This window comes from Melampsora larici-populina (genome assembly GCF_000204055.1).
Source record: "Melampsora larici-populina 98AG31 unplaced genomic scaffold MELLAscaffold_34, whole genome shotgun sequence".
Lineage (NCBI taxonomy): Eukaryota > Fungi > Basidiomycota > Pucciniomycetes > Pucciniales > Melampsoraceae > Melampsora > Melampsora laricis-populina.
In genome coordinates, this window is record NW_006768798.1 from 698,755 (window position 1) to 717,578 (window position 18,824).

Sequence of the window (18,824 nt, forward strand, 5' to 3'; positions counted from 1 at the left end):
ATACGCTTGACTTGCATGCTTTATGACTGTGTTTGGAATATCCAAGATTCAGGAAGAGAAGGCCCAAAGGGAATCACATATCTATGCCATGTCCAAAGAGAAACTGGGACAATCCCTGCTTGTCCAAGACCAAATTCCAACCTGGCAAGAAAGGTGTATCAATCATTTCAGTTCCAAAAGTTATTCATTCTGATTTTCATTTTCCTGGCTTACCATTTACTGATGGTATGCAGTTGTAGAGTAAATAGGACGCTGTAGGTCCATACCTTTCCTAAACCTCCGCCTACTCTCTTGCCCGTGACCACGGTAAACAGATACTCAAAACCGACTGCAGCCGCACTGTATATCCAACATTTGGCAGTACCCCATGTTGGATCCGGGGCAGGAGCAGAAGATATCACAACTGAAAAAAGCAAAGTATGAGCAATCCACTTGCATATGTAACCATAGGTAATTACGAGGTATGAACAATATTTACCATATTCATGAAAGAAGGCACTGAAAAGCATTGCGCTGGTGTTACCTACGAATGTACTGAGAGTTCGCCCAAAGGGGGAGAACAGGCGTGCAACCGGCGCACCCACACAAAAGACAATATCGCGACGAAGTGCAGCGTGCCATCCTATTTTGATTGACGCATAATTGTCGTCAGCCAGTATTCGCATCCACCAGACCGCCTAGACGAAAGCCTGAAAAATTCACCTTTGGACCAAAACTCAGCTATGCTGGATTGCCCCCAAAGGTTGGGATAGATGGGTGAGTAGAGTGTGCTATCGAATGGACCTGGTGCAAGCGTCTTCGGTAAGATCCGAGGACCAAAGCAATATACTGCTAGATCTGCAAGTGTCGCCAAGTTACACAAATTTTCTACGGTAAGCCACGTAGCAAACTGTACATAAATATTTCAAAGTTAAAGAGAACATGATTTGTTGAGAAAAATTCCAGGCAGCTTGAGATACTTTACATCAGGTGAAAATCAACTGACTGCGAAAGGTATTCCATTGAGGTACGGAGCTAAGATCTTCAATAAGCGACCCTCTGGTAGCCCGCATTCTTGGGTCAGAAAACCATAGCATCCCTGCGGATGCTGTGTAATCATGACGCCCACAAACCACCATGATACAAACATAAAGTGATGCTTCAAAGTATTCTTCATGGTCTTTATAAAGAAATCCCACATGGACAGCTTGGGAGCAGGAGGTAAAACAGATTTTGGAGGAGCCCAAGTAGTTCCAACAAACCGAGGGCTGATTGAGAGCAGAAGGAAGAAATTCAACTTTTCGTAATCCAGTCATTTTCTCGGGTTTTTGGAATTGGAATTGGAATATGTCTAGGACAGCATAGCAACATACCTAGTAAGTAACCAAACAGTAAACTTGATCAAGTCACCCCATGAAGGGGCTGATTGTACGTCGATACGTGATGACAATTTTTGTGGATTATCTTTACCCATCTTTTCCTCGGCTTTGAGCTTATCTAAAGGTTTTGTTGCGACAATGTGCATGTATAAGAGCGTGTTTCTGGAAGGTAGAATTGTGATACCAATGCTTACTAGATACTGGCAGGGGAGGGTCCTGTGAGAGCCCGAGTTGTATTGCAAGACATACGATATGCACTGTGAGGAAGGAACTGATTGTAAAATTAACATGGAAGTTCTTGTCACGAGGCTCGAAGTGTCGATCAAGATTGCTTGTCAATGCTAAGTATATTGTCGCTGGCATGAGTAACACCCGTGCTGCGCTTGCCGCCTTGCTGTTCGTGTAATACGGATGTCGCCAGAAGGCCTGCAATGCCAACGGCACTGTAAACAGGTAAGGAGTTATGGATGTCGCCATTGCCATTTTCGAAAGATGAAGCGGCGGGGTTGGTTGAGCGGCCAGGATTTATTAGATGACGCTATTTATGATAAGATGGACGGGTTCGAATGTGGGCATAGTGTGCTTTCCAGCGCACTGAGATACCTTTTCGTACAGGCTCGCCGAAAAATTCGTGTACGGCCGTGATGACGTGAAAGGGGTCAGGACGTGAATCAATGTGTGGACACTGGGAACAGGTCTCACAACACCTGTCTCAAAGGGAGACTTGTTTTACCGATTGCCAAAGAATGCTGCGTGGTCTTGCGTGGGACCCCTAACCTATACACCGGGGAACTCATAGGTCCCTGCTGTCAACTATTGTCAACTGGCAGGTCTGGTTCCTCTGGTTCGTCTAAGTTCTATGGGCAGCGATGAACGTCTTCCACTTTCGTGAGCAATTAGGGTGTTCCTAACTTAACAAAGTCCCTCGATGCTGCGACAGCTGTCATTCAAGCAAGTTGAATCCGCATGTCGCAGCATGAGGGACTTAGAGCATCTCCAACGCGACTCTGTAAACGTAAGTTTAACGTAGCCATTTAGACATAAACGTAAGCTGTAATTTACGTTTAGCGGTTTGGCCACAAAAACCAACCTCCAGCGCGCACATGATTTGTCACAAGTTGCCATGTGTGTGATCCCTCGTTTTCAGCTTCGCGGTTCTCTCGTGTCAAGTTCTCGAAATCGCTAGGAAAAATTTGACGTTTGGAGAATGACAGAGGAATGTCAGAGTTGCCGCGTATTGGACGAACGTGGTAATCTTATTCCCGCATTCAGTTGATCACAATCGATGATCACATCATCGATTGTGATTGATGGCATCTTATTATCAACTTGGAAGATAAGTATCTGGCATTTACGGCAGCCGCATAACCTTGGGTGGGGGCACCTCAGGTGCGCGTTGGAGGTAGTCAATTCTCAAAAACGAATACAGCCTGCTGTACTTCTTCAGCAGGCCCAATTCGGATGTGCGAGCCGACCCCTCCCCGTCGGGGATCTTCATGTACGTCTTCAGACCGCCCCCCGCCACCGAAAATCGGGGGCCTACCGAAATATCGGTTCCCCGTCGGTTCCCCGTCGAGTGTTAGTCGGTAGAGCTTGCTAGATCAAAAAAATTCATAAATCTGCTTCACGAGCAAGTTCCGGCTGATATTCTACTGTTTCGTACAGGTATTTCATTGTATTTGATTCCTTATACTGATGTATGAGTTGTTACGAGGCCTTCCTCACCTTTCATTTCTCCCTATCTGCCCTCGATTCTACAGCTCTCTGCTATAGCTCGGTTCCCCGATAAAAACCGGGGATCCTCATACTCTTGCCCGGTCCCCGCTCCGTCGGAGTCGGTACGGTGCCGGGGGGCTGAGATACCTAGCCCGAGGCACCGTACCGACGGTACGGAAGCCGGAGATCCCCGAGCCCGCGGGAAACGGGGCTCATGCTGAGGCACCTCAGGTGCGCGTTGGAGGTAGTCAATTCTCAAAAACGAATACAGCCTGCTGTACTTCTTCAGCAGGCCCAATTCGGATGTGTATGAGTTTTACAGATACCGACTGCGTTGGAGATGCTCTTACACCTAATGTCTGCTTTTCGGCCTGAGGGCTAAGAATATTGTTGCGGGTGGAATCTTATTTATCCCTTCAATGTGTGCACACCGAGGAACATCGACCCTCCTTGGAATCAGACATGCGGGAGGTCTGGCTACACATCGTACAAGTCGAACCATCACCCTCCACCATTTACTTCTCGAAATATTCAACAAGGAATTGGTGTTGTCTTTATATGTAGCTACATTAAGTCAGGGGACTTATTCCCATTGCAGAGCTAGCAAGCTTATTTTGGCGGATGACAGCATTAGGTATCCCACTCCCTCGGCTCAGCAACTCTTCCCACTTCCTCCACGTGCGGGATAGGGTTATGGCTTTACAAAAATCATTACTAAAGACATTTTCAACTCATTTCCCAAATATCTCGAGAAGGAATGGGCGGATGTCGATGATTCGACTTGTACAATGTGTAGCCAGACCTCCCGCATGTCCTATTCCAAGGAGGGTCGATGTTCCTCGGTGTGCTCACAGAAAAGGGATAAATAAGATTTCTCCCGCAAAGATTTTCTTAGCCCTCAGGCCAAAAAGCGGACATTAGGCGTAAGTCCCTCCGGTGCAGACATTCCTGATTCAACTTGTTGATTGACAGGGTGTCAAGCCTCGGAGGGACTTTGTTAAGTTAGGGGTGTTCAAACCTGTGCAAGAACTGTGCAAGACCAACGTGCAAGATCCGTGCAAGATCCGTGCAAGATTTCTTGCACTAATCTTGCACATTAATTTTTTTGACAACCCGAGTTATTGTGTTCCAAACCGTGCAAAAACCGTGCGAGACCGACTCTTGCAAGTTTTGTGCAAGATCCGTGCAAGTTCTATTCATATCTTGCACAGAACTTGCACAAAACTTGCATGAATTGATTTTGAGGTTTGAACACCTACAGTCGAATTCAGAAAGTATGACCAAAGTTTGCCCCCACAGCTCAAGTAAAAGGTAGTGTTCTAGAGTGTTCTTGTCAAGCGTCGCGTGCGTGATTGACTAGGATTGACTATAGTGCTATATGTCAAGCGTAACCGGTTGGTTCTTTGCCCGGTCACTTCGCCGGTTGGTGTTGCTCAAAATGTCTACAATCTTGGATTAGAGTTGTCATGGTTTTTTCTGCTAAGGCAGGAGATCTGGTGAGGTCTCTCAAAATACGAGCACACTGAAGCAAGTGTAAATAGGCAATTGAGATATTAATGAATAAGCCATATGGCTTATTCATGTGTGCTGGTATTTCTTTGTTACATCATACGCACTTGTGATCATGATGACATGATCAAAATGATGACATGATCAAAAGGTTCACTTTGCTCTTTACCGTTGTTTCCTTTCAAGCTGAGCCCCGAACCAAAAAACCCGGGTAGTCACCTACCCGGTCCAAAAACTGGTAACTTTGAGTGTACCCGGTCCCGGTCCCGGTCCCGAGCAAAAGTAAGAAAAACCCGGTGCTCTAGACCACCCCCGGTCCTGAACCCGGGTAACCGAGGTAAACCCGAATTTTCCGGGGCCCCGCGGGTAAACCCGATTGTTTGCGGGGCCCAATCACGGAGAAAAGAAAAAAAAATCAATATTCAATAGTTCTTTCATGTTCGGCCAGAATCCTTGCATCAAACCGATGGAGATTCCAAACCACCTCACCGATACCATCCATCCAACTATTGATATGTTATCCATGTCTTCTGTTGCATCTACTCCCGCTTATACCCCAGCCCCCTCCGGCCGTTCAGACACTTGTGATGATGGTTCATCCGTCAAACGGAAACAAGTCAGCTATGTCTGGAGTCACTTTACGAAGGTCAAGGGCGCTACCAAAGGCACCGGTCACAACTTATGCAAAGTAATCGACCCCAAGACTGGAAAACCCTGTGGCACACAGATGAAGGAAGATATCTATGGAAGTACAAGATCGATGGCTGCTCACTTGAAGAGTAAGCATAAGATTTACGAGGATGGGCCAGCAAAGAACCAATCGAGTGTTGTTGGTTACTTCAAGAAAAGCGTGATTGGGAATCCGGTGAGTCATGAATACTCTCTCTACCAACTCATTTGATTCATCCTTCTAATATTTTTTCTTTCCTTGTTTCTTTCTCTTGGTACTTGATAGGAAATTCTCAATAGGGAGACTCTCAAGACTGCGCTCACCTACTTCATATCCGATTGCGATCTCCCCTATGCCATAGTCAACCGACCATCTTTCAGAGACCTTCTTCAATTGGTCAACGGTCAAACTAGTGGAATGCTAGTGCAACGACATGCGATTGCTCAGCACTGCAGCAAAGTTTATAACCACTACAAGAACTTTATTCAGTCCGAGTATTTTGATTGAAGCGACTATGTAGCCTTAACGCAAGCCGTGTGGACCTCACCTAATCATCACGGGTTCTTGGGAATCACTAGCCACTTCATCACTAAAGATTGGAAGCTCATGGACATCGTAACACTGCACAGATGTAGTATTTTTTGGCTACGCAAAATGATTAGAATTAATGTCAAAAATGATTAAAAATGCTATGTTAATGCATAAAAATGCACCATTAATGCACCATTAATGAAAAAAAATGCAGCATCAATGCAGAAAAATGCAGTTTTAATGCACATGCAGAATGAATGCAAAATTCCACCTTTTTCAATTTTGTTTGTCCTTCAGGTCAATCATCTTTCACTTGGGAAAAATACTACATTTTCCCAGTGTAATTGGAATGCCCAATATTGAAGGTAAGTCTTTTTTTGTACATCTTTTTTTTCTTAATAGATTGTTTCTGACTAAACTATCTACCTGTCTCTGCTATCTAGGTGCCCACGATGCCAATAACTTTGTTGAGATTATTGGCAAGTATATCCGGGAATACAATCTGGGCTGGAAGGTAGCGGGCATGACTGCCGATAATGCCAGCGTGAACGTCAAGATTGGACGATTGCTTTTGGAAGAACCCAACATCAACTTTTCCGAGAATCAGCTCTTGGGATGCTGCACTCATGTCATCAACTTAGCCGCCAAGCAAGGCCTCAAGCTTTTTGGAGACACCTCGATCGAAGACAAAGAAACCCTACCGCCATCGTTAATGAATATTGTGGACTCTCCTGACAACACCTCTGTCAAGCTCAACACCATCTATGCTCGTATACACGGACTTGCAATGTACACTCGAAAAACCCCTCAACAAAGTCAGAACTTTGCAAAGGTGATAACTCTCCTTCAAGATTCAGATTCAGATGATGGTGAAATCAACAATCAATTTGATGATTGAAATGCAACCAAACAACTCGATGCAAATGAAGATGACGACAAAGATATTGAAGCTCAACTAGACAAAGATGCTGCCGAGTTCTTCCAGTACCGCACACCATCAAACCCCGATGAAGATGTTAATCATCAATCTCAAACTTCGACAACGGCTGGTCGAGCCAATAGGTTGATGATTGATGTCTCAACCCGATGGAACTCGTCATACCTAATGCTTAAACATGCACTTTGATTGAAAGAGGCCTGCATCAAGTTTTGTGAACGGCGAGAAGCCCTCAAGTTTGCATTATCCCAGTTAGAGTGGGGCTACGTTCAGCAAATGTGCAACTTCCTTGAGCCTCTCAGTGAGGCTACCGATATGTTATGTCAAAGACGATACCCTACAATGCATGAAGTAATTCCTATTTATACAGTCATCATTGATGGTTTGATGAAGGTACGTGATCTCAACTATTCATTTCACTCCAAGTAATATCATATTTATTGTTCAATTTCTCTTACTTCAGGTCAAGGAAAAGTATGACCACACTCAGCTTATACCAGCTGCCAAGGACATGCTGAATAAGCTGGAAGAGTACTTCAAACAAGCACTAAAAAACCAGCACCCGTTTGTGCAATGATTCTAAACCCTTGCCTGAAGATGAAGTTTTTTGAGGTAGGCAAATCTCTACTTATCAACAATTAGTGATGATTATTGACCAAGAAGAATTTATCTAGGATCGAGCAGACTTCTTTATGAACTACGGCATGACTCCCCACAACTTCAAGCAACAGTTCATCAATATGGCATCCGCATTTTCCTCTGTTCCTCCAAGCTCCGAAGTCAAGAAAACAAAGGCAAACCCAAATCGCTTTGCCGAAGCCATCTACGGAAGCGATGAACCTACCATATACAACACTATCAAGAGTGAAATTCATCGCTATTTAGGTGATTGTGATCGACATCGGGGGGATGTATTATCTTTTTGGAAAGGGAAAGAGGACTCCCTACCAGGACTTGCCAAGATGGCAAAGATGTACCTCACCATTCCTGCTACTAGCACTCCATCTGAGGGAGCTTTTAGTAAGATGAAGCGTATCATAGGACCTCAACGAGCTTCTTTATCTCCTGCAAGTGTGGAGATTCTTTTGTGTCTTAAAGAGTGGTTCCGCCTCTTTGGGCCTATGTATTTCCCTCATAAACTTAACTCAACCAACAATCAGATTGTAATCGATGATGATTGACATTCACAACTCAATTTTCATCATAAATTTTTTGTTTTCTAATTTTATTTTTTTATTCTTTCTTTTTCACCACTTTCTTCACGGGGTTACAACTTCACTGTTGTTTTGTTGTACTCTTTCCATTAGTTTGAAATCAATTTGTTTGCTCAAAAGCCACGGGTTACCCGTGGGTTGGGTACTTTCTAAAAACCCCCCGGCTTCCAAAACCGTTGGGTTAACCGATGTATCAGGGGGTCAAAAAGCCTAACCAAAACCGCAACCGGCGGGTTGGTTTCCGGGTAACCCAAGGGACGTCGGTTTCAGGGCTCGGCTTGAGTTTCCTTTTCTTTATCGAATCCAAGCTTACTTTATCTCAAACAACTCTTCTTTACCAATGTAATTGATTTTCAACCCCTGTATCTTGACTTCGTGGGTTTTCGGTTGAATGATCAAGGTTCAAACAGATTATATAAAAAGAAAGCTTACCTCACCAGTTAGAACAATAGACCTTCAAAACAACAACATCATCAAGAACTCCGACTTATTTGGACTATTGACTTGGAGGCTAATAAGTTAGTCAGATATTGCAATATCTTGACGGACGGGGTCAAGCAAGGCTCTTTTACCAAGTCGGTCGCTCTTGGACCTTGAAAGCTTTGGTCGGATTGGAAATTTGGTTGAATTTGAACCTACATCACCACAGCTTGTGTGGTTCGTGAAATGAGGCAACAGAGATACAGGCAACGGTCCCAATCCAAGGCCGGGATTGATCTTCCAGTGCACAAATGGGGAATTGGTTTGGCAGCGGGGTAATGAAAATCGGCGAGTCAAATTTTTGGACACAGGACAACCTGAGGTCTGATTTGTGTTTTGTATCTGAAAAGAGACCAAAGAGATCTGCCAAAAGCAAACATCCGTGGGGGGGCCACTACAAAACTGTATGTAAAGAAGTAAAAAAAAATTAACAAAAAAAACTGATGTGGAGCAAATTATCATGGAGAGGGAGGGCCAGAGGGAAAATAAAAAACTATAGTATGGGATCGTAGAATTTTGCGAACTTTGATTTGCAATGATCAATGTTCGCAAATTGTATATGTCGTAAAATTCGAAAATACCTAGGTATTCTTCAATTTTACAGACATTTAATAATTTTAAATGCATGTAAAAAAAAGGTTCGGAAAAATTGTCCCGCAAAAGTAGTACACAGATGGGGCTTTTTCGAATTTTACGGTTGAACTTTTGCAACCAATTTGCTCCGCAAAAAAAAACATACGCAAAAGTAAATTTCGTGGGGGTATTGTTGAATTTTGTAGCCATTAAATACGGGGAGGGGGAATTTTACACCGACTCTTTTCCACCGAAACATCATGTGTAAAATCGAGTCAGTGTAAAATTCCAAAACAGGGTTGGGTTCTTAGAATTTTACACTTGTCTTGTATTTTTTATCTCGGTGTAATAAAATTCAGTGTAAAAATTCCAGTGCAAAAGTCATGTGGCCGGTGGTAAGGTTGAATTTTACACTGATTTCTTTACACATGATATGGCGGTGTAAAAAAAAACGGTGTAAAATTTGAGATTAGACAGGCAAAGTACAATTTTGCACCCCCAAAATTTACACCGGGTGTGTCTGTGTAAGCAGGTCATGTGCAAAAATGTAACATCGGCACGCCTAAATTGATTTTTGCACCGAAAACTTTACGCAGACTTGAGAACAAAAACACGGGAGATAAGCGCACAAGAAACATTTGTATGGGTTTATAGTCGACGCACAGGCATACAGGAAAGAAAAAGAAGTTCTTTCATAACATAGAAAGAACAAAAAAAAGACAAATCACTATTCCCTCAACTTCTTAAGCCGCTCGCGGTTCTCCGCCGCAGCCTGGCGCCCCTTTGCAGCTGCAGCTTTGCGCTTATCAGCTGTAGCCTTGCGCTTATCAGCTGCAGCCTTTCGTTTAGCCGCTGCAGAGCTGTCTTCCGCTTGTGAGGGATCAGACTTGTTTGTAGCATTGCGCGTGCGCTTGGTACCTGTATGCAGCATTGGGAACAAGTCAGTGTCCTGCAAAGAACCATGAAAACTAGTTAAGGAAGGGACATTACGTGGTTGGACGTCTGTGGAGGCTACTGGTGGTGCAAGGTCCTCATCGAAATTTGACGAATTCAAATTTGAATTTGGTATGGCCAACTTGATCCTCAATTTGACAGGGTTCAAAGGCGTCTCGAGTTCCTCAGAAGGTTGATGAGATAGCTCATCAACCTCCACGTCGGCGTCTTCGGTTTGTATGACACCCACATGATCAAGAGGTCCGAATTTGAGGTCGAGAGGCTCGTCATTATTGCTCAGAGGCTCGTCGGTATTGTAGAGAACATTGAGTGTGTCGTAGAGAACGTCCTCGTTGTCGTTGAGGTGTTCTTCATCAGCATTAGCATCAGTACCAACTGGCAAAGAAGCCTCTTCGGGTAAGGCGTTGGTTAAAAGGCCGTCGTCAGTGAGAGAAGGAAGGCCTCCTCCAAATGGCATCGTGCTGGTAGGCAATGTGAAAGGGATTGAGAGGTGACGGGTTGGAAACTTCTTCATCATGTCCAGAAGGGCTTGTTTGATCTTGATAGATTCAGCTTTGAATGGAACCCGCGTGTAACATGTCCAGCCGGTGTCAGCAATACACCCAGAAATGCTGTCTACGTCGCGGGATATTAGCTGAGCAAATCCTGCATTCTTGAGCTCGTCGTAATGCCATACGCCCAAAACGCCTTCAACTGAGCGCACCACTTGGCACCAATAATGATTGCCACCCCAGAATCCACGGGTGACCATCTGATATTGGGCTTCACCAACTACTATACGCGCGGGCCAGTTGGACTCGCCCATGTAATGTCCTCTTTCCTTGGTATCTAAAGCCATGACGTTGTCCATGAGAAAGTAGAGATGCAAAGGTAAGGATGTATGTTCAATCTTCATACGTTGATCATACATTGTTGGGTCCTCTTCCTCCTGGCCTTTCGTAATTGGATGACATTGTCGGCATACAAGGCCGGGTTCGGTGAGGACACCTTCAGTGAATAATTCTTCTAGCAATAGGTCCAGTTGACCATAAGCAACCACAGACTCCCTGAATATCGAGGGGAAAAGACGGAAACCACCCAAAGATCGAGTTGTAGCTCGATTGTGAGCGCTGTTGCAATGGCATATCAAGGTCTTAGTCACGTTGATAGCAAAAAGAGGCCTTGTGTGCGGGTGTTCGACTATCATGTCCATGAATCCATTGGCAGAACAAAACTTGTCGGACGTGTAAGACTCCGGTTTGAGAGCTTGAATGGCTTTGTTTATGATGTTCTGGCCTCGTTTCAATAAACTGCCGAGGTGTTTCCCTTCATTCATTTCACCATCGCAACGTCCGGTGAAATGTTGAATGATTATCGTGGGCAAAGATGTCCCATTGACGTGTGTGTGGTCACTCCAAAGTGGACCCCAAAGAGCGTAGAGGGATTCCAGCGTGGCAGTCTGCCAGCATCGATTCAGTGTTCCAATGGTTGTGCCTGACGTATAAGACTTGTATGTCGTCAAAGCACTTCGATTGACGTTCTGGGAACCTCGAGGACGTCCAGGACCTTTCTTCTTGGACGGTTTTCCGGATTTAGCATTGGCACCATCAAGCAGTTCTTGGGTGGTATCCGGTGCACGGCCGTCATTTGCAACATATCGGCGTTTAGTGGGTTTGGCCATGCCTAAAGACGTAACAACATCTTGCCAATTTTGATTGCTGGAACCGTAAGTTACTGCGATGCCTTTGCATCGTGCCTCGTAGTCGCGCTCTAAACTTGATACAAAGGCAAACAGTTGAATCATCCCGCCGATGATCCCACACTTGCCATCACTAACAATAACCCAAGATATAACAATTATTAATAATTGTTACAGTTCACATTTGATGAGGTCAACAAGGTATGACAAAGACGCACCAGAGCATGTAATAGACTCGGTGTAAGGATTCCTGCGCATTGGTCGTTTTGGGTAAATCCGCGCAGCGGCGTGGTTGAGCCTCTCCTTTGTCATCGGATTCTTCTTCAGGCAATGGCGGGTCATCTTCAGGAATACGCTTATGCGCAGGGAAGAGAATGGCTTGGACATCCGCCGCGTACCACCAATCGATCCACTTTTTCGCCAATGGAAATAATCGTCGCAAGTCTTTGAGTCTTTGGTCAAGATTCGGAAGTCCAGGTTCATCCGGGAGAAGAAGCTCTTGACACAGTTTCTTCCAAGTACCCTGCGTGTCCAAGGTAGAGAACAATTAGATGAAATACATAAAGACAATAACGAAGGTAATTAAAGACATAAGAAAGGTAACCTACCACCATATTAACCTTCACAACTTTGTGATTTTTCAAAATACGAGTGACCGCCTGTTGATAATGCTGTTCGCAGCCGTGCAACTTCGAAAAGGCTATTTTTCGATCATGCACGTTGAATACCTCCATGTATGCATCAATGAATCCATTTTTCTGAGCGGCAGAAAAATCCACAACCTGTTTGACCAGGCGCCTTTTTTCTCTGTCTGATAGATCAGTCTTCTGGATTTGTTTGAACAGAGTGGCGAAATGAGTCTTGTAGTGTAAGGTTGACAGTCCTCCAAGCCACGACAGTAAGATCGGTATCCAGCGCGGGAGTTTCTCGTTGTACATCGACGTGGTTAATAGGTAACCGTTGTGGTGATCTATTTACAATATCAAGCAAGAAAATTAATCATCTTTTACTTTATCAATTTATTAGCAAACTTCAATATAGCAGAGAATTCAAAATTCAGGTTTTCAGATCAATTGAAGCTCTTAGAGGCTTATGTATACTTATTAGATCATTATTATGTCATCTTATTTCAAAATTATTATTAAGATCAACATAGTTTACTTACAAAGTTATTACAAAAAGACAGAAAAAGAAAAGATAAGAAAAATTTGAAAATATAGGTGTAAAAGTTGGAAAATGGGTTTTAGCTTATTTAAAATAAAGTTATGGGTATTATGAGGTTAGAATATGAAAGGACAACATTATATTATACTATGACAATTTTAATCTTGAAGGTTGATAAGGAGGAACAAAAGTTATTAGGGAAAAGGCATCTTTTTGAAGTTGGTAAACAAGGGTTATGCGTGTAGTTTACATATGTAATGGTGGTAGTAGTGGAAATTAAGGTTGCCAAGAGGATTTTTCGGGATTTTTAAGGTTATAGAAGATGATGACATATTACATGAGCAAGAAAAAGAGAGTATCAGCTGTGAAAAGTGAAGAAAATGGGTGAATTCCGTGCAAAATGGAGGTTTTCAGCTAATTACATACGTCAAATGACGTCAGATAAAGTTGGTAGATGGCTCATTCAACGCAGAAGAGTGGATTACAGAATTTAAAATCTTTAAATCATTAGTAACGGAGGTGTATGTAAAAAGTTATAAGGCAAATAAGAAATTGGTGTGAATCTCGAATTTACAGTCACAAGTCAACATGTAACACCAAAAACCTTAACTTCACAACTCAATATCTTACTCATCACTCATCAGAAGTAGGTCATGTAGGTGTTAGAAATGATCAGTAACACGTGGGCTACAAGATGCACTTTAGTAATCAAAAATTGGAGCACATCTGAAAAGATTTGTAATCTCAAAAATTGGTTTTCAGCTAGTTTACAAGGAAAAAATCACCTGTATTCATCATAAGAAGTGCTGTACATCATATTATTGCGTCATTGATCACTTTTGGCTGTGAAAATTACATCATACATTAGTAACAAGATCATTACATTGCGTCATTACATGGTTTTTAGGGTTATTTAGGCGGATTTGATTGGTTTTTGAAGCTGTGGACTGTTTTAAAAGTTGTTAAATGTGGATATAAGTACTCCTTGATGATTTTAGGATTGTAGCGCCCTTTTCTGCATCTTATACCTTTGTTGTAGTGTTATAAATCATCATTTATTTACTATATTTGTACTAAGATCACTTAAATCCGCCCCTTCAAAGCAAGGAGAAATTTATTTACGTGTGTTAAAGACTACAAGTCAAATTGGGAATAATACTTACAACAGTATTGCTAGTAATAAACATAGTGTGTGACTTTTTTGCGCTTAAAATCAGGGAATAATACTTATAACAGTATTGCTTTATTTTCTCTGGTGCTTTATCTATTTCTCTGTTATCACAAAGTGGTCAGCAAGTGCCCTTGTGCTGATTTCTTTGAAGAAGGCAGTCTTTAGGCAACTTCTACTATATTACACGTAGTAGATTATCCCTTCTTAGGTGTTGTAAAGCTCTTGTTGAGCTTTAAATACTACACCGTTCAGAAAGAATTTGTAAGTGACATCGGAGAGGAGGCCGCCAGAGTAGGCCTCCCCGTCTTCTTGTTTGACTACTAGCATTTCGGCCATCCACTTCGTTTGGAAGGTGAAATGATCATTGTCATCCATTGAGACAGATACGATTTTCATCCCTTTCCTGTCAAAGGCAAAAGAGGATATATCAGCCATCATGTATAGTAAACACCCAAATAGAATGGAATACGAAAAGAGAGACAGGGAGTACAAAAGACAAATAAAATCTACTGACTTGGACCAATGTTTGATCTGTGTATACCATCTGTCACCTCCTTGCTTATCATTCTTATCGTCCATCAACCCATGTTTTGCAAGAATGTCACGGCGCAAATAGCCAAGGCGGTCGGTATGCCCAAAAGAGGAATGGATGTCTGTTATCGAAGCAATAGGTTGGGTGCCAAGACGGGCACGTCCAACCTATCAGAGAGAGCAGAACTGTGAGTTTATGTGCTTCAGAGTAACGGAGAAGAGAAGAAGATAAAGATGATTATACATACCTTCATACCAAGTGGTCCCAATTTCGGATCATTCAACACAGCCTCTTCCAGCTTCTCCTTTGCAAGAGGATCAGCCTTTTTGGGGTCTGGCCATTGGTGGGTGTGTTGTCCTTGGTGTCGCAGCAAACACCAGTTTTCGACGGTGTCCTCGTCAACACGACAGCGTGCGTAACACGCCAAGTGATTCACAAGACCAGGACATCCAGACACAGTGCAATTGGGAAACCTACCAAATAACCAGCGGAATCAAGTCAGTTTAACAAAACGTAGAGAAATATGATCCTGATGACGTACTTTGCAAGATGTTTCTCTATTCCCTTATGGCCGGTGGGTGGTGATCCCGCCAGTTGGCAGCCTTTCGCAGAGCAAATAAGCAGACCAAGGCAGTAATAATGTCTGATAGTCCAGTCGTTGTTGTGTTCAGTCCGCATCGTGTGAGTCCACGCAATGGTCGCAATGCCCTTTTTAAAGTTACTGATTTGATCCTCGGCCTTCTTCACATATATAGTTTCGCCGTTAGGATATATTGGATATCCCTGTTTGTCGAGGTCACTACCTTCATCGATCCATGTGGCAAACTTGCTTTTGTTGAATGGGAGCTGCAATTGCCGGGTTTTGACTGGTCCAACGGCTTCAGTAGATTTGCTAACATGAGATATGTTGTCAACGTCTTCAAATACATCTTGGGAGTTGTTGACTAGTTCAGATTTGGTAGACATTGTCATTACGCTTGGAGATTTATGAAATCGACGGGTTTTTAAAGGAGTTGTTTCTAAGGAACTTGATAAGGGATCCAAAGAAGATTCAGAGCAGTCTGAAGTCAAGATAATGGTAAAAGGAGAGCTAGGAGTGGTAGTGAACAGATTTTCCAAAGTGGAATCTTGAATCGCTTCTGAGGGATGACGCGAAGACACATATGGGGACAAGTCCTCTTCTCCGGCTCCCGCATTGTCCAAGAGAGCGGCCAAAGAAATGGATAATGATTGCCCCATGATGGATGTGATAGAAACCAATTTGAAAGTACAAAAGCGTTAAAGCGAAAGTACGAAAGCGTCAAGGAATGCTTTAAATGTAACCAATACAAAGGCACGAAAGCGTCATCAAGAAATGCTTCAATTCAAGTTCCAATTAGACTTGGAACTAAAGGTGGTCAAAAACGAGTGACGGTTGTCAACAAAAGCAAGGAGTCGTTTAAAAGTGAGGGTTATATGTTCGTCGTGCAATCCGAAAGTGGATGGAATTCCACTTTCCGATCCGGAGAGCTTCTGTTCATATGATCAGAACTGTAATCTTATCACGTGGGCCTCCACTCCATGGATATGGATATGTGGGAATGGTCAAAGGGCGGCATTGCGTTTTTTTCGAAAGGTTTGCCGCCCTTTTGATACCTTGCCAAACATCAGGTATATACGTCTGATGTTTGGGGTTATGTGGGATTCTTCAGGCATTCAAGCATGCGATGTTTGTGCGTTGAGGTGTCCATGAGATACAGTGTAAATCATTGGTGTAAAATTGAAGGTCAGCTCAGCATATAATGACATTTTTGCACCGAACTGATATTACACATGGCTAGTCGGTGTACCCGGCTCAGTGTAAAAATACATGTCGGGTCGGGGCCCGTGATTATTACACTGCCCTTTTTTACACAGCCGTTGTGGTGATCTATTTATGATATTAAGCAAAAAAATTAATCATCTTTACTTTACCAGTTTATTAGCAAACTTCAATATAGCAGAGAATTCGAAATTCAGGTTTTCAGATCAATTGAAGCTCTTAGAGGCTTATGTATACTTATTAGCTCATTATTATGTCATCTTATTTCAAAATTATTATTAAGATCAACATAGTTTACTTACAAAGTTATTACAAAAAGACAGAAAAAGAAAAGATAAGAAAAATTCGAAAATATAGGTGTAAAAGTTGGAAAATGGTTTTTAGCTTATTTATAATTAAGTTATGGGTTTTATAAGGGTAGAATATGAAAGAACAACAGTTTATTATACAGGAACAATTTTAATATTCAAGGTTGATAAGGGGAAACAGAGGTTATTAGCAGAAAGGTACTTTTTCGAAGTTGGTAAACAAGGGTTAGGCGTGTAGTTTACATATGTAATGGTGGTAGTGATGGAATTTAAGGTTGCCAAGAGGATTTTCCGGGATTTTTAAGGTTATAGAAGATGATGTCATATTACATGAGCAAGGAAAAGGGAGTAGCAGCTGTGAAAAGTGAAGAAAATAGGTGAAAATCGTCGAAAATGGAGGTTTTCAGCTAATTACATATGTCAAATGACGTCAGATAAAGTTGGTAGATGGCTCATTCAACGCAGAAGAGTGGATTACATAATGTACAACCTTTGAATCATTAGTAACGGAGGTGTATGTAAAAAGTTATAAGGGAAATAAGAAATTGGTGTGAATCTCGAATTTACAGTCACAAGACACATGTAACACCAAAAACCTTAACTTCACAACTCAATATCTTACTCATCACTCATCAGAAGTAGGTCATGTAGGTGTTAGAAATGATCAGTAACACGTGGGCTACAAGATGCACTTTAGTAATCAAAAATTGGAGCACATCTGAAAAGATTTGTAATCTCAAAAATTGGTTTTCAGCTAGTTTACAAGGAAAAAATCACCTGTATTCATCATAAGAAGTGCTGTACATCATATTATTGCGTCATTGATCACTTTTGGCTGTGAAAATTACATCATACATTAGTAACAAGATCATTACATTGCGTCATTACATGGTTTTTAGGGTTATTTAGGCGGATTTGATTGGTTTTTGAAGCTGTTGACTGTTTTAAAAGTTGTTAAATGTGGATATAAGTACTCCTTGATGATTTTAGGATTGTAGCGCCCTTTTCTGCATCTTATACCTTTGTTGTAGTGTTATAAATCATCATTTATTTACTATATTTGTACTAAGATCACTTAAATCCGCCCCTTCAAAAGCAAGGAGAAATTTATTTACGTGTGTTAAAGACTACAAGTCTAATTGGGAATAATACTTACAACAGTATTGCTAGTAATAAACATAGTGTGTGACTTTTTTGCGCTTAAAATCTGGGAATAATACTTAACAACAGTATTGCTTTATTTCTCTGGTGCCTTTTATCCTTTTCTCTGTTATCACAAAGTGGTCAGCAAGTGCCCTTGTGCTGGTTTCTTTGAAGAAGGCAGTCTTTAGGCAACTTCTACTATATTACACGTAGTAGATTATCCCTTCTTAGGTGTTGTAAAGCTCTTGTTGAGCTTTAAATACTACACCGTGCCATGTGTAACAAATTCAGTGTAAAAGTCAATATTGCCACCGGCCGCAAGATTTTTACACTGTTTTTTTTTACACTGAGAAAAAAAAATCGAGACAAGTGTAAAATTCTAAGTACCCGGCCCTGCTTTGGAATTTTACACTGACTTGATTTTACACATGAAGATCCGGTGTAAACAAGTCTGTGTAAAAATCACCCACCCCATTAAATACCGGAGTATATACTTTGCAAAAAAAAAACATTGCAAAATTACAAAATTTTGCTTCAATTTCGAAATTTACGATCAAAGTTTCAAGATCAAAAAATAAAATTCTTGTATTACATGCCTAAACAACATTAAGAACAAGCAGAAAATAAAAAGTAGAAAAAAAGACACAGTGACGACAAGGAGAAAAAAAACAAGCAGATAGAAAAAATGTAAATAATTAAAAGAAACCCCAAAGGAAAGAATGACTAGAAAAATATAAATAAATAAATAAATAACGACATATTAATCCCTCTTACGCCTTGTACGCTTTGATACACGTATACCGGCCTTACGGTCTTGGCTGCTGAGCCTGTCAGCAGCCACCTCCAAAGTGTCATCTTCTTCTGCCATGTTTTCTTCCACCTCAACCCATCCTTTCCATCGGGGTTTTTTCTTTGCTTTTGCACCATCACCTGCAAGTTCGTCGCCATCAGGTGCTACGTGATATGAAAAAGAATAGGTAAGATAGATGAATGACACATGAATGAATGACAAATTTTTGTGAATAACTCACCACATTTTCGTTTATTTGAAGATACCTTCTTGGAAGATACCTTCTCTTCTGTGT

General features: G+C 42.0%; 2 protein-coding genes across 2 annotated transcripts; both read right to left on the bottom strand.

The window, feature by feature from the left end:
• Positions 1-20: 20 nt before the first annotated feature.
• Positions 21-1,841, bottom strand: MELLADRAFT_109156 (uncharacterized protein; the record flags this gene model as incomplete). Its single annotated transcript, XM_007413054.1, has 7 exons — positions 21-141; positions 214-523; positions 581-622; positions 703-889; positions 986-1,247; positions 1,353-1,476; positions 1,553-1,841. 7 exons carry the CDS (start codon positions 1,839-1,841, stop codon positions 21-23), a joined length of 1,335 nt encoding a protein of 444 aa, XP_007413116.1.
• A 7,874-nt stretch (positions 1,842-9,715) lies between these two features.
• MELLADRAFT_90035 (uncharacterized protein) lies at positions 9,716-12,558 on the bottom strand (the record flags this gene model as incomplete). The annotated part of the gene is made up of 3 exons (XM_007413053.1): positions 9,716-11,753; positions 11,839-12,143; positions 12,229-12,558. The coding sequence occupies 3 exons, from the start codon at positions 12,556-12,558 to the stop codon at positions 9,716-9,718; spliced, it is 2,673 nt and encodes an 890-aa protein (XP_007413115.1).
• Between the last annotated feature and the right edge of the window lie 6,266 nt (positions 12,559-18,824).